Raw genomic sequence first — 16,856 nt, forward strand, 5'->3', positions numbered from 1 at the left:
GCTGGCGGAGAGGTGTGAAGGGATTTAAGAAGCAGTTTAAGGTGGGACGGAATTACGAGTTTTTTCGTAGGCTCTGGTAATTCTAGTGTTAAATGAGCCCTCATGTTATTAGGACGTGAAATTATATACAGTAGGGAAAGAAGGTAGTTTGGTAACAATTCAGGAAAAGAAAGCGCAAAGAAATGCAGACTCTGGTGGAACAACAACCAATTGGGGTTCATAAATATTATATTTGGGATAGCAGGCTGCTTGTGTTGATCGACACATTTGCAAAACAAAAACTCTGATGGAGAGGTGTGAAGGAATTTAAAGTGGCCCTGCATTAAGACTTTTTTTCGTAGGCTGCAATGATTCCACTGTTAAGTCAATTTAGATTTTCAAGAGCTATCCCTCTTGGAGCTGTGTGCTGAACTGGGCCGGCTTTACAAAGTCAGACTTTGAGGAATTGTGTTCTAGTTGCTCCTTTGCAAGTTCTATCCACCCTTGGTTTTTTAGCCACAGGAGCTTTTCAACGTGAACTGGCTGACCGCTCAGGTATTTCTGTCATCACTAAGTCGCGCCATGGCAGCTGTATGGGATGGTGTTATCCAAATATACAAGATTTCTTTACATTGTCATTGAACAGGCAAACATCAAAGTACAATTTGCAGCAAAGTCCGGTTTTCCAAATGTAATCTGAGTGGTTGACTGCAGCCACGTTGCTAAAAAGGCATCTTCAGAGGATGTATTTTCTTATGTGAAAAGAAAGCATTTCCATTCTATTAATGTGAAACGTATTTGTGGTGTGAAAATGCATCTCATCCAAATTGTGGCGAGATATACAAGTGTCTTGCCAATAACTGCAGCAGCTCGCTGCTCAAACAGTGTAAGCCCTGGAATTTCACTATCTCCTCCAGTGGTGTTAGCACTGCGACTCACCTTTTCATATTAACTTTAATATTTGACCACTTCTTTTTTACCTTCTCGTAAACGAAGTATAGCGAAAGCATTGTGATCGTGAAAAATTAAATTTTGATATTTTGATGAATCTCAATGTTTTAGACCTCTCCGAGTCCAAAAATACCATTTTTGGAATGTCTGTCTGTGTGTGCGTGTGTGTGTATGTATATGTAAACGTAAGACTACGTTTTCACTTAGGTCAACCAAATTTTGAATACAAGTATTAGGTACAAAATGTAGATTTCTATAAACTTTTGGCCTATTTCCATTAACTGGAAGTGGTGATTTACCTTTCATTCATGCAGCAGGAGAGTCCAATTTATTCAACTTTACTTTTATAATAATCGTTCAATATCCTTCTATATAAAAGCGGTCGGGATTGTCCTACCGTCCTGTGAGCGCTACGCAGGCGTGGAGTTCCATACACCCCGTCCATTTTGCAATGCATGATGGGATTTGTAGTTTTGTTTTTCCAGGTAAAAGATGATTTTCTACTCCAGACTGTGCGATATCATCTTCTTGTTTCTTACTATATAAAAGCGGTCGGGACTGTCCTTCCGTCCCGCGAGTGGAAAGCGTAGCGGTATTCCGCTTATCACAGACTTACTACTTGCAGCTTGCGGTACGAAGCGACATGATGTGAGCAGAGTTCTGGTGCACCCATCATTCCCTTGCTTTTGTGCGCGATGCGCTGGAAAAATAGACAAAATTATGTACCTGGAAATAATTAATGTTGATGGAGTACAAATGCCTCGCCACGTAGTAAATATCAGGGGGGTTCAAAAGGGCGGCCTCAATATAGAAAAAAAGTTTAAATTTCATCACAAAAATGACAGAAACTACGAGTATTAAAGTAATACTGCTCAAATGCAATATAACCAAATTAATGAGTTTGTATAAAATATCAAATTGATCTACATATTGAATTGCCTTAAGAAATGGTCAACTTAAAAGTCGGTCACGTTAAAAGGCGGGTCAGCCTAGTATTATTAATTTATTGTTGATAGTTCTTTAATGTATATAGTATAAAACTATTATCATCTTGCAGTTTACTCCTCAAATATCCATCCCCATATCTGAGTATACAATTAAGTCTAGGGGAGACCATTCCTGATTTTTATTTCAGGTACTGTGTGACTTTCTGAACTAGAACTTTGAGTGCCTTTGCCATGCTGTGCCATTTCAATTTCCTTTTGTTGTTTATTCCACTGCTTAATGCTTCACATTTGCTGAAATTCTTTTTTACACGTGCTTTTGCCATTGTCTTTTAACAAAGCACTGAACAAATTCTATGCAAGTTGTTACACATGAAGCCCCAGGTGCTGATGATCTTCTCTGGTGATGCTCTGCCAAGCCTCTAATTAAGTATTATTGAGCACCTGCTTGTTTTAGGGGCTTGTCCAATTACATTTTCTCTCCAGCATACAGAAGGCATGCCGACTTAGATTTAAATTAGGTGAATTTTCCATTTTTTTAGCTTTGAAAAACATAGCAGTATGTTTGGGATGTTATCTTGTTGTAGGGTCAAGTGCTGTCCATTGAGATTGGAGGCATTTACTAGAACTTGAGTAGACCTTTCTATAGGCGTCAGTATTCATTACACTACTGCCTTCAGCAGTTATGTTATAAATTAAGATAAGTGTGCCATTATCTGCTATACATGCCCAAGCCGTAACATCCCAACCGCAATGTGCAACAGATAAAGTGGTATCTGGGCAGTCCCTTTTTGTCTCCACATTTTACTACTCCACATTCATGCACTATGAAACAGGTTAATATTTGTTTTGTCTATCCACAAGACCTTTTCCAGAATTCTGAGGTACATTGTTTGCAAACTTATCTAGCCATCCTTTTTCTGTGGCTAAATAGTAGTTTACAGTGTGGCCTTTAGTATTTCTGTTCATGAAGCCTTCTTTGAACAAAAGTCTATAACACATGCACATGTACTTCCTGAAGACTATTTCTGATCTATCAGACAGGCATTTGGGGCTTTTTCTTTACCATAGTGAGGAATTGTCTATCAGTGGAGGTCTTCCTTGGCCTACCAGTCCCTTGGCGATTACTGAGCTCACCAATGTGTTCTTTCTTCTTAATGATGTTCCAGGCAATTGATTTAGGTAATTCTAAGGTTTTATGGATATCTCAAATGGTTTTATTCTTGTTTTTCATATAGACTTCAAAGTTAGTCTGTAGGTAGAAGCAAACCTATGCATGTTATGCCTGCATGAATGAGGCAATGAAACATACCTGAATAATCATAAACTGCTGTTGTAATTTTCTACATGCTGTGACTGAAATGTATGCAAATACACTTGAAATAAAGCCTGCAATGTACACTTTAATCATATCTGAATTGTTTGGTCTGTAATTTTAAGCAGTGGGGCAGAGGGGTAAATCAACAAAAAACGTGTCTTTGTCCCAAACATTATTGAGGGCACTGTACATGCACAAGCATTTAAAAAGAATATCTACAAAACAAAAAGTGCAACGATTTACTAGACTGTGTTTAAATACAGAAGGCTACACATTTTGCATAGAAAAATGCAAAGTGGATTAAACGCGATACAAGGACCGGCTTGGATGTAAAGCAATGCAATCTAAAAGTGGTGCACTTTATTTCAGGACAGAGACAATAGCGTAGAGAGAGGGCGAGAGCATTAACATTAATGGTAGGGGGCTGCACTGTAAAAGTGGAGCTCCAAAAAGAATGAAAAGTTTCAATTACTTCATTTAAATGTATACATGTAACACATAACGTGTATTCTCCTTCAAAGCCTGTAAAGTAGGAAAGGAATGGAGAGGTGGAAGGAGCAAGCTGAAGAGGTTTCTATCAGCAAGACAGATGTGAAGAGGCAAGGAATATTACAGAATTTGATATACTGTACATAGTGTACAAAGCTTTTTCTACCAACATTTTAAAAGTTTTTCTTCATATATGTGAATGTATACATGGTTCAGGTTACATACTTCTCAAACTTGCAATAAAAAGGAGGCATCACATACAGTATGAACATCATACTTTAGAATCAAATTTAAACAATAAATGACAGTGTGTTGTGTACATCTTGCACAATTCATTTTCTGAATATTTTTGAAAAAAGAAAAATAGTGTTAAATTTTATGCTGGAAGCTACAAGAAAGCCTTTTGTTTTTTTAGGAGAATTTAACAGAATGAAAACAGTAACTCAAAATCAGATGGAAGAAAACCACTAGAAAAACTGTATAATATATGGTGATATTTCAGGCACAATTTATCCTATCTACTAACGTACAATAATAAAATGCAAACAAACCTCCTACCAGGGAGCAGAAGGTGAAGGATGATTCACATTATATACGTAAAGACTGAAAAGTTAACGAATGTTATTCAACTTGCAAACTCAATAATATATTGCAGACGACATTGAGTGTGTCATATGTATTGTGTGAAATCAACATTTTCAGAATAAAAGCATGTTTTATATTAATGATATTATACTTGCCTTCACCTGGATCAGCAGGTTTGCCTGGGGATGGTGTTGGCCTTTTCATACTTGGTGGACTTTCTGATGAGCCAGAATCAATACTTTAAAAAGGAAAAAAATGATTATTTTTCTAAAATTATTATTCACACACAAAATATCACCACAGTCCCCCCTTAATCTAGTGCAATCCAAATTCAATTCAACAAGTTTTAAACTGCATATTTAATTTGGTACATTTTTAAAATCAAGTTAAGTTTAGAGCCAAATAACTAAGCAATGCAAAGCCAGGCAAATTTGAGCAGATTAATAAACTCTAACTTTAAATTAAAATTAACTAAATTTCTTAACTTTTTACTTTCAACTCTGAACAAAAGCAGACCACTACTATATAAAATGATGCTGTAATTGAATGTGTAATTTTATTTTACTGAGGACCTAGCCACTTGGATGCAGACAAATATAAACAAACTCATGACTGCTGAAAGATATAGAATTTCATGAGAAGATTCCTAATTCAAACTTCTTATAATATACCTTGACAACACCCCAATTTAAAACAGACATATACATTTCTAATCCCCGAATATTCTTACGTAGTATTTGGTCTTATTTTACCATTCTTATGGACAAATGTCAAAATAATTATGAAATGAGAGACCCGATATAACAAGGTAGTGATGAGGGCAAAAATAAACAGCAATTTAATAAAATGACAAGATATGTTAACAGATAAAATAACGACAAAAAGGAATTTTCATTTAAAAAATATAGTTTCTCTGAATAAATTAAAGCTGTAGCTACGATTATACTCAGATACCGAGTAAAAGAGGTAATTGAAGCTGTATTCAAAATACATTCATTCTTTGTTGAAACTTTTAAACTGTTACTTTAATGAAACCAAAATGCTGAAAAATGTATGGTGCCCTCCATAACGTTTGGGGAAAAAGACACATTTTTCCTAGATTTATCCTTTTGCTCCACAGTTGTAAATTGCAAATCAAAAAAAATTCACTCTTGACCAAATTGCACATTGTATACTTCAATTAAAGGGTATTTGTATACATTTGTAAAGAATTCAGTCACATCATGGAGAAATTACATTTTTTTTTTTTTAATTTTGGGAGCCCCCCATTTCAGAGCAGCATAATGTTTGGGACAGTTGGCATCACATCTGTTTGTGATTAATCAGGTGAATTTCATTGCACTTTTTAGTGCAAGAATAAAATACATAGCCTTGCTTCTATCTACTGACTAACTTTGAACTTTGTAATTGCCATTGTTCAAAATGAACACAAGAGCTGTGTCAAGAAGCCATTATGGGGTTGAAAAACAAGAATAAAACCATTAGAGACATCAGAAAAACCTTATGATTACCTAAATCAACTGTCTGGAATATCATTAAGAATTAAGAACCCACTTGTGTGCTCAGTAATTGTAAATGGACTGGTAGGCCAAGGAAGACCTCCACTGCAGATGACAGAAGAATCCTCACAACAAGAAAAAAAAAAGACAAAAATGCTAGCCCGACAGATCAGAAACAGACTTCAAAAAGCCTGAAGACGAGACAAGGATTAACCTTATCATAGTAATGGCAAGAGCAAAGTGTGAAGGTGAAAAGGAACTGCCCAAGTCCTAATTACCTCATCTGTTAAACATGCTGGTGGGGGTAATATGAGCATGTTTGCCTGCTACAGTTACTGGCACACATCTATGCACAATTAATTTTGAGTTGTAGAGACGTATCTTATCTGCTCAAGATCCAGTAAATATCTCCAAACTTGTGAGATGGTGTTTCACCCTACAACAAGGTAATAATCCCAAACATACTGCTAAGGCAATACAGGAGTTCTTCAAACCTAAAAAATGGAAAATTCTTGAAGGGCCAAGCCAGTCACCCGATTTAAATCCAAGTCAGCATGCCTTCCATATACTGAATCGAAAATTTATGGGGACAAGCCCCTGAAAGAAGACAGAACTGAAGATGGCTGCATTAGAGGCTTGGCAGAACACTTCCAAAAGAAAATACTCTGCACCTGGTAATATCTATAAATCGCAGTCTTCAAGAAGTCATTGCATGTAAGGGATATGCAACAAAGTACTACATATGACTGTTTTAATATAATGACCATTTCTATGTCCCAAACATTATGGTACTCCGAAATGGGGGAACTATACAAAAAAAGTGTTGTAATTTCTATATGATCAAAATGCATGCCAATACCATTAAATTGTTGTCTTCAATATGCTCCTGAATCACATCTGAATTGTTTTATTTGTAATTTTGAACTGTAGGGAAGAGGGATAAATCAAGAAAAATTTGTGTCTTTGTCCAAAATATTATGGAGGGCACTGTATTAATTCCTCCGAAAATCTATGTGCTTACAAACAACTTGTCCATTTATCTTTCAATTGTCTTTATAGGCATTTTCTTAAGGGCAGCAAGGTGCCAGATGCCACTTCAGCATCACTGGATGAAAGGCAGGTAATAACCCTGTACAGGCCCCTCAATCTACCAGCAGATTAACTCATTCACATTGGGACAACTTTGAGTGATCAATAACCTAACATTAACATATCTACTATCTGAATGAAATAAGGGATCCAGAAAAAAAATGATAGTACACTAATAACTAAACCAAAGTCAATAAATTATTGGGTAATCAAAAACAAGTGTGGAGCCGAGTTAAAATTTTACTGAAGTGGTATAAAAGCTTTAAAATATCAAAACAAAAAAGAAAATTAATAAAGAAGTTTATGTTTTTAAGTGAAGCAACATACAGGTAATTTAAGTTCTTAAAATAGGACAAAAAACTTCCAAAAGCAGCACAAACTTATTTGTTAGCGTCCAGCTAAAATGATACATTTTAAACTAGCTCAATGCTGCAATACATAATGTTGTAATAATTTAATCCAGCTGAACTCTGCACTTTCCTCATTGTTCCAAAGCTTTGTGGCTGTATTGTTGCAAACCTTTTCTATGAAACAGCCTTCTGTACTTCTTTGGAAACAAGTGGAAAGCTTAAAAACTCCACAGACACATGGAGGACGCCATTTTAAACAAAGATGCATCTATCAAAACGTGGCACAAAGCGCAGTGTCATGCTACATAACTTTCATGGTTAACCAGGAGCCGCATGCCAGTAACTGGAATAACCACCTGCCTTTTGAATAATCAATCTTTACATTCAGAAGGCATAACTGCAAAGAACCTACACTGAATATGCTAAGAGAAATTGCAGCCTAACTTCTCATGTAAGATATTGTTCTAAACAAACAATATTTTAAGAGAGAAAAAATAAAACCCAAAAGTGCACAAATAATAACAGTACCTAGCACTGACTTGGCACCACCACTACAAAAACCATGGAACACTGTGTCAGGAATTTCTTTGGGCATCTGCTACTTAGACTAAACCTTTACTTTAAAAGACAGAATAGCCTGAGCTGAGCTAGACACTAGTGGTGTTTGTCAACAAGTATTTACCACTAACAGATACAAAGGGGTAGCTACTTTCAATCTAGTAACCTAGGAAAAGCTGCATATTTTAGTTTACTTAGGTTTTTGTATTCAGAATTTTTCTAATGCTATAAAACTATGATTACAAAATGATCATAACCGTTCGCGATTAAACTTTTTAAAAAACACTCTCGGAAATACTTCTAGATAACTAACCTGATTGATTTTCGTATTGGTCCAGAAATTAGCTTCACGTAGGACTTGGGAAACCAGCCTTTTTGCCCCTGCACTTCACCAAACCACCACATATCCTGCTGCTCTAGAACAGTGATTGTATCATTTTTGTTGAAGTTCAAGTGGTTGTCTTTCTTTGCTCGCCATGGATACAAGGCCTGGGCTTGGAGGCCCTCTACTTTCTCGCCCTGGGAGGAGGTGGAAACATTAAGAAATTTATCCATTCATTACATACAAAAATATTTTTAGAAAGAAAACCATAGATAAAAATATCATTCCTTAATTTAATTTCCTGCAGGTTAAAGCCTATTTTAAGGATCACAGTTCATAGTCAGCTGCAAATTATCATAAAACCTTCACATTATTTGTTTTTAATGGATGAAATAACATTTTAGGTTTGCAATCAACAAAACCTAAAGCAGACATGAAGTTCATTGCTATAAAAAAACAACCAGATTCTGTTTTGTATATTATAATAAATTACAGGTGAAGCTTTTTAATTACATAAATGGTCAATAAGCCGTTATTCTATAACAAATACCAGGTTTAAATACTCAGATTGCTTGTTAAGCATGGCTGGTTTCAAAGAGATGATGATTTACTTCCAAATCCTGTCATCTGACTGTAGGTTGTAATGCTAGATATTTGGGCTAAGGGATAGCTTAAGCTGTCAAATTAACATAATTTGGAAGTGAATTGGCTCAAACCTTAAGTACACATTTTCTCTGCAGACTTGAAACATCAAACCAACAGTAAGGTGCCCTTGAAATGGAGAGCAAATGTTTCTGATAGAGATGGGTTTAATTCTCATTCCAGGAAGAGATTAGCTTTGTTTAAGAATTTAGAAGTGGAGGCAGATGAAAGGACCTATGACCAAAAGGAAGACTGTATTTATCTGGACAGTAACCCTGTGATGTCCAGGGGGTTTAACACTAGAATTACCAGAACCTACGGAAAAAACTCGTAAATCTGTTCCACCTTAAATTCGCTTCTTAAATCCCTTCACACCTCTCCACCAGCGTCCTTTGTCTTCTATTCCATCCCCCCACCAATTTAGAACGTGCACGAACTTCTCCCAGCTCATGCCTTGATTGAGTATCTGGGAGTGAAGTGGACTTTTAGAGTGGAAATAATAGATCGTTATTTGGAACACACGCATTTCAAATATCAAATTTCCAAATATCAAAGAAATATTTTCACAAAAGGTACAAATATAAGACAACAATTGCGCTTTTATTCAAAAAATATAGCTGCATAAAAAAAAAAGCCGTCTTAACATCTGACATTGACACCTACTAATTACGACTGCCTCCGTGGCGCAATACATTCGGCTACTGACTGGGAATCAAAAGGTCGCGAGTTCGATTCTGCAGTATTCCGTTTTGAGAAGTAAACTGCTCTTTGTCTTACTATTTTAGAATAAAAGCATACATTTGATTTCAGTCTGTAACAGCCGGTTACAAGCAAGGTTTATAAGCAATGTACACACTTCTCTCTATGCTGTGGTTTCTATTACACACCTGAAAGGAGACAATATATGTAAAAACATCTCACTAATGCAATATTATTTGAAAACGAACAGCGTCACATCTGAGAATTCCCTGTAATTTGCAGCTCTATTCATTATCTCAAAACACCACGCACATTCACAGTAATTCCCAGTTATGTCCACCACTCATACCCACGCCCACAACTATACAGAACTGATCCCACATCAGAGAATTTCCAGTTCCTGCATAAATTCACACCCGATCTGACGCTGTTCATTTTCAAATAATATTGCATTAGTGCGATGTTTTTACATATATTGTCTCTTTCTTTCAGGTGTGTAATAGAAACCACAACATAGAGGGAAGTGTGTACATTGCTTCTTACAGGAAAAGGCAATGGAAAAAGTGCACTTGAATAAAAGTGCACTTTTGTTATACTTTTACACCAACATATGTTCCTGTGTTTGAGTGACACGGGCAGATGGGGAGTGTCTGATGATTGCATATAGCGCCGAAGTTACTGCTCTTTACCATTCTCTCCTCTGCATGTACTGGAGTAGGCTACAAAAGAAACAGCATACAGCAACATGCGGGGACTGGGAGGAACACTCAATAAAACTGAATAAAAAGAAAATCAAGTGACAGTGAGATACAAAGAAGGCAGATTCGCCAGCGTTTTTGTGTCAGAACCCTTTGGATGGTGCGTTAGTATGCATCGTGTTACACTGCAGAGCTATAGCGCGTCTTTATGTGAAAACAGCCGTGTCAGATGGGGTTGTATGGATTGATTCTGAACACGACTGAGAGAATGAAAAGTGAATTAAAAAAAAAAAAACCAAAAACAAAGCTAACTTTTATAAGGATTATAAATTACACCAGGCTGTTACAGACTGAAATCAAATGTATGCTTTTATTCTAAAATAGTAAGACTAAGAGCAGTTTACTTCTCAAAACGGAATACTGCAGAATCGAACTCGTGACCTTTTGATTCCCAGTCAGTAGCCAAATGTATTGCCACGTAGGCGGTTGTAATTAGTGCGTGTCAATGTCACATGTTAAGGTGGCTTTTTTTTTTTTATGCAGCTATATTTTTTGAATAAAAGCGCAATTGTTGTCTTATATTTGTACCTTTTGTGAAAATATTTCTTTGATATTTGGACTTCAGGCTTCATACATTATATAGTTTATGCCTACATTTTGTCATCTACTACTAGAATATAAAAAACGTTTCTGTTTTAACAATGTGTTTACACAGATTACTGTAGAAACAGAACAGACATGAAATAAGTGTGTTCCAAATAACGATCTATTATTTCCACTCTAAAAGTCCACTTCACTCCCAAATACTCAATCAAGGCATGAGCTGGGAGAAGTTCATGCACGTTCTAAATTGGTGGGGGGATGGAGTAGCCGGCTGCCTATAGCTTCTCTTTATCAGCACATTTAGAAGACAAAGGACGCTGGCGGAGAGGTGTGAAGGGATTTAAGAAGCGATTTAAGGTGGGACGGATTTACGAGTTTTTTCGTAGGCTCTGGTAATTCTAGTATTAAAGATGTAGTTGTGAAGTACTGACCTACTAAAATGTGGCAATAGGCAAAGCAATGGCTACAGTAAATTATTTTCAGGGAGCCTCAAAGAGGATCTGCCCAACCAATTGATACTTAATCTGGGTAGAAAGAATATCATGCAGACTATTCTCAGCATGGCTGGGAAACATTTATCCTAAATGGGATATGATTTAGACATGGATACATGTTTTCAGTAACTAAAAAAGCAGGTTGATGACCCTCAAAAATGGAAGCAATGTCAGAAGCAACTGGAAGAGCTTGGATTTGTACAATTAAGACCACTGCAGATATTAAAAAAAACATTGTTCAAAGCTACTAGGGTAGATGAGATCCACTTAGAAAAGCAGAAAGTACTGAATTATTGTGGAGTTACTTTGGCTAACACAAAATTATGTTGTTAAGTGGAACATGGGGACACTATCTCAAGACAGGCAGGGTCAAATTATGCTCAACAGTTTCAAAAAAAGTGGACAATAGGGTGTGTTCCACTTCTGGCATGAGTTTTGTTTGTGTATGGTCACTAGTAAAGACCCAAAAGGTATCCAAAGGATATTCAAAATATACATGAGTAACCAACTGCAAATTTTCTTCTTTCTGAAAATATATACATATACCCTGCATCGGACTCGTGTCCTGTCCAGGGTATGTTGCTTCCTTGCGCCTGATGCTGCTGGAATAGGCTCTGGTTCACCACAACCCTAAAATTGAATTATATGATTTCAGTAAATGGTAAAATTGATATATGAACTTTAAAACTAAACACATGTAGCTGTGCCCTATTACTCAACATCTCTTGCATGCGAACATTTGATTACTTTAAAATATTTAGTCCCATCCATGACCTTCTGAAACTGTGTGCCTTGAGTGGCCAGGAAGAAATGCAACTTTGGCTCCATTCTTTTACTTTAGTCAGAAGACATGGCATTAAATGGTGCACTACTGATTTGCTTGCCCTCTAATATCCTGAATAGCACTGAAAATTACCATCTGAAATATTACTCTCTCTCACATTTGAGCTGGTAAACTTACCTAATGGCCATTTTGGTGTACATTGTATTCACACAAGGAATGTCACCACCTTACGGTCTCTGCGCTTTCATACTGGCATAAGCAGGATCTCTGTTGCTACTATTGTGGTTCCTGCCTGGAAATCATCTGCAGGATTGAACTGTGCCTTGTGCCATAATATTGGTGCCTTTTGTTATCGGTGTAACCCCTTAGACAAGCTTTCAAACAGCACCCTTTCTATAATGGTTTTCTAATTGATAAGTTCATCAGTTCTAACTTCTACCTTGAACCCCCCACCCGCCAATGTAATAGTAACTAGGAAGCCTGTTAGTTAAGCCTGCTCAAATGAACATTTAGAATAAGCAAGCACAATACTGTCAAAGCATTCCCTGATGGAAATGCATATTAAGTCAACATGCAAATCATCTACTGGTGTAAACAGCATGAAATGCACAAAAGTTAGTTAATGCTATATTGTGAATTTTAAAAACATACAGGTTCTTTTTTGATGTTCTAAATGCTCTGATGTTTTTGATTATTTCTTTTTGTCATCTTTCAAACCTAACATAGTCAAAGTAGCTTTATTTAAATGTGAAACATTGCAAAAAACAATTTGTCAAACATCTGGTTAAATGTTAACTTTGTCTTCCATTTACTTTGAAAACCATTAACGTTTTGTATGAGGCTCAAAGTTGTCTAGCACATGAAGTTTGCCATTCTACTTTTCATTAGCTAGTATTACTGTATTAATTTAGGATTACGCTGAATTTAGGAATAGACACACACAGACAGGATTGAAAATGTTGGTAATCAATGGAACTGGTGAAGAAAATAGGGAAGAATCTGTGGTGGGAGGAGTGTTGAGCACTGGATGTAATGGACAATATGCTTACAAAGTGGCGAGTCCAGGAGTAAGGCAAACAAATGAAAAATAAATTGTATATAAATATTTTCACATTTGCACTATTTAAAACACTGTGCCCAGGAAATTAATAATGTTTATACACTGCAGTTCAAATTACATATAATAAACAGCAGTATATAAAACAATTTGTAAATAAAAATTTTCAGAAAGTTATAAACATTGCTAAAAATGACAGGCTATAGGAATTCTGCATTTTCAGAATTGTAATATATTAAAAAAATGACTTAGAAATATTTTTTCAAATTGGAATAGGCAACATGAATAAACAAGAATAGCTAAAGTGCCAAAATATGAGACTGTTGCTCACATTTTAAAGCATAATTATCCTGTATACATGACATGTCTCCCTTTGTGTATGTGAAAGCAGCTACAGGTGTCTGATATAGTTAATAGAAACAGAACACCAATTAATGCATTTTTATTTTTAACTAAAATTATACGTAAAGCTAAGGGTACCTATAATACAGTTTCAAATTTGATATTACTTTCTAAGAATGTATGTCTTATATGATGAGTCAAATATGTTAAATACAAATGGCTATTATTATTTATTTTACAATGGCTAAGTGTAATAATATAGCTGCATGTTATCCAAGGACATCCATCCATCCATTATCCAACCCGCTATATCCTAACTACAGGGTCACAGGGGTCTGCTGGAGCCAATCCCAGCCAACACAGAACGCAAGGCAGGAAACAAACCCCAGGCAGGGCAAGGACAGCATGCCCTAAACTCTATCAGTTATTCTTCATTTCACACAGACACTCACTTGGCCTAATACAGGTGAAGGTGAGGATCCCGTAACTGTTGCTGGTGTGAAGGCAGATCTCTGCCGAAGTTGGCCAGCACTAGGCACCGTTAGAGATGGCTGAGTTGGCCAGGCATCCCAGTTGTCTCCGTCTGCCTTTTCAGTGTTATTTGTAGGCCACCTAGAAAAAGATAAATGGTTTAATATAAGTATGTAAATATTAAACATTTTCCAAGTAGTGTAATATAAATCACCAGATTTAAGATAGACAAAGGAGCATCTATTAGTATGCTTTCATAGGGGAAAAAAAATTAACTAGAACCGAAAAGTACTTACGTAGAACTGAAATCTGCCCAGTTACTAGTACTAGATGATGTTGTTGTTGTTGTTGTTGTAGTAGTGGAAGGAGAAGGAGGAGGAGGAGGAGGAGCAGGCTCTACTGTAGATTGTTGTGCTACAGTGTTGGTGGGCGTAATACGAGCAGCAAGCTTTGGTGCAGCTCCCTCACCAGGTATGAGAGACGAAGGAATGTCGCTCTCGGGAATTTTCTCTGCGTAGTTGGCTGGAAACCATCCTGTTTTACCTTTCAATTCCCCACCTAGCCATCCTGGCTCTCCTGTCTGACTTTCATCCACCTGTCAACAAATGAAAGTATTTAGTCATCTGGTATGCAAAAGGCCAAGATATGCACGACTGCCTGAACAGTATAAAGGCAGCACATTCATCTGAGAAAAATCAAACTGACAGGCGTCAAAAGGTCAGGTAATGTATTTAAGTAACTAAACACATGTTAATTACCAAATATTTGCTCAAGCTTATATTTGCACATCATTTAGAGTGAAAGATGACTGGGTGAAAAGACACACTAGGATGTGTGTGAAGGTGATGAAGGCATGCTTGAAAGAAGTGTCAGATGGTATGAAAATAATGGGTGTCACATAAAAGGATTTCCAGGACTGTGGAATGTGGAGGAAAAAGATCTGGGAGACAACTGGCTATTTTGGGATAAGCTGGGAAGCAGCCGTTAAACTGATGCCAAATGAAGATGATAATTTGTTGAACTGTTTACAGAGTCATGTATTAATTAAAAAGGATACAAAAATGGAATTCTTTCCAGAGGTATAGGGTCAGAAATGTCAAAATTGTTGGTTCTGACACAAGAAAAAAATTAGATGCAATGTTACAAGATATCTGGTCTATTTTCTTTATATATGGCCTGTATTTATTTTTTTTAGAAATAATATCCTATTTGTGTTCTTTTCCAGTTTCCATTGGGCTATATAGTGTGACAAATCAGTTTAAAATGCAAGGTCTGCATTTCAAAGATCTACAATAAAAGGAGGGCATTGGGCAATCTATACAGAGATGCACTACTGTGATTTTAAGTTTATTGGGTTTAAACTGTGAAGTCAATAAATGTAATATAAAATGTAATCTATAAAAATACTGCTAAAATAACATATATTCATTTACTGATTTTGTTAACAGAAAGTGAAGACAACTGACTGTTGTTTAGATTCTATTTGTTTAAATATCCTCCCATTAACCTCACACCACAATTTTTCAGCTGCTGTGATGATTTATATTTGTCATGTTTGGATAGCCAAAAAAAAAAGAAAAATGAGACAGCTTCTAGTAGTTTTCTAATCATATTTGAGAGGACAATTACATACGAATTGCTGCTAAAAACAAAGATACTAGACTATGAATTGGGCTGTTTTCCCCATCCTACTTCATTTTGGGAAAGTGTCTTTGTGCTAGTGTGAGATCTTGTGATGATATAAACAGTCTTCTATAGCTCCATTCAAAACAAAATGAATTAATAAAATATACTGTACCTTTAAAAGATAAACACAGAAAAATACTGTATAAGGATGAGATGTTCAAAGAAAGTGATGTATGAGACACATGAGTATATCACACAAATCCATTTGTTATGAACTCATTATTCAAACAAGCCACAGCAATCACAGTGTTTATATGCAACTGTGAAACAGCTACATATGAACATGTATACATATGCAAAAGAGTCATGCAAAAGAAAAAAAAAACAATTTAGATAAATTCCTCACCAAGAAGATACTTTACTAAGGGTGTAAAAAAATAATTGAGACTACTCTTGCAATGGCATCTGCATTACAACAGTGCTTGAACTAGAACTGACAAAGCAAATTAACACATATAGAAAAACACCTTTATATGAGAAGAACTTAAGTCACTGGAGGAAGGAAAGAAACAAAAATACTTTATCAGTATTAGCAAAGATGGCACATCAACTTAAATGATGCAAGGAAAACAATTTGAATTTAAGAAACACTACATTATTTCAGGTATATATCTGAAATCTTTGTTATTTTTCTTTCTTTCTTCCTAGTAAAATGGTAAAACTGAATTTACAGTAAAATGAACTTAAGTGTTCACTAGTTACATCAAATAAACTAAATCTTTAAATATGGAACAGACTTGGCATTATAGAGAAATACAAGTTCTGATAGAGGACAATCTATTTAATACCCACAAATGTTAAGTAAAATAAAGATGCATGACATTCTGAAAATGCATAAAAAAATGCAATTTAAACTGTCACAATCAGAGATGAAAGAATAGCCCAAAAGCACATCATGTAGGAAAGAGAACATTGTTTACAGGGCAAGATGCTGAATATGGAAGGCTTTATGTTCCAAGCTGACTCTGTTAAACATAGATCAGAGAGCATTACAAACATCCCCCTTAAAAAAAACAGTGGGTGGGGGATTGTTGGGTTGTAGAGATTATGTTAGTCATCTACTTTCTGCAAAGATTTAAATCCTAATGCTTTAAAAATACTGCTGTAATAAGGTTCCAGTATATGCTAGAAAAAATTAGTAAGACCGCCATTATTGCTCATTACAAATATTTCAGTTTTGCCTATCATAAAATTCTTCAGTGCTTTTCTTCCCCCCACAAAGTTAGTGTTGCCAGCTTGCTACAAAAGTCTGTCACAAGGGCTTAACATGCAGTGTTGCACAAGTGTGTGAATTTA

The 16,856-nt window shown here is 36.0% G+C and overlaps 1 protein-coding gene across 6 annotated transcripts in view; it reads right to left on the reverse strand.

The window, feature by feature from the left end:
• The window catches only part of itsn1 (intersectin 1 (SH3 domain protein)), a 331,858-nt gene that overhangs the window by 101,764 nt on the left and 213,238 nt on the right, over window positions 1-16,856 (reverse strand). For all 6 annotated transcript variants that reach the window (XM_039743834.1, XM_039743835.1, XM_039743833.1 and 3 more), the window contains 4 exons: window positions 14,171-14,469; window positions 13,856-14,015; window positions 8,076-8,281; window positions 4,422-4,504 (listed from right to left, as the gene is read on the reverse strand). In XM_039743834.1, the coding sequence (XP_039599768.1) occupies window positions 4,422-4,504; window positions 8,076-8,281; window positions 13,856-14,015; window positions 14,171-14,469 (748 nt within the window). The remainder of the gene's footprint in view (window positions 1-4,421; window positions 4,505-8,075; window positions 8,282-13,855; window positions 14,016-14,170; window positions 14,470-16,856) is intronic.

The sequence above is a fragment of the Polypterus senegalus genome, chromosome 2 (assembly GCF_016835505.1).
Source record: "Polypterus senegalus isolate Bchr_013 chromosome 2, ASM1683550v1, whole genome shotgun sequence".
NCBI classification, from domain to species: domain Eukaryota; kingdom Metazoa; phylum Chordata; class Cladistia; order Polypteriformes; family Polypteridae; genus Polypterus; species Polypterus senegalus.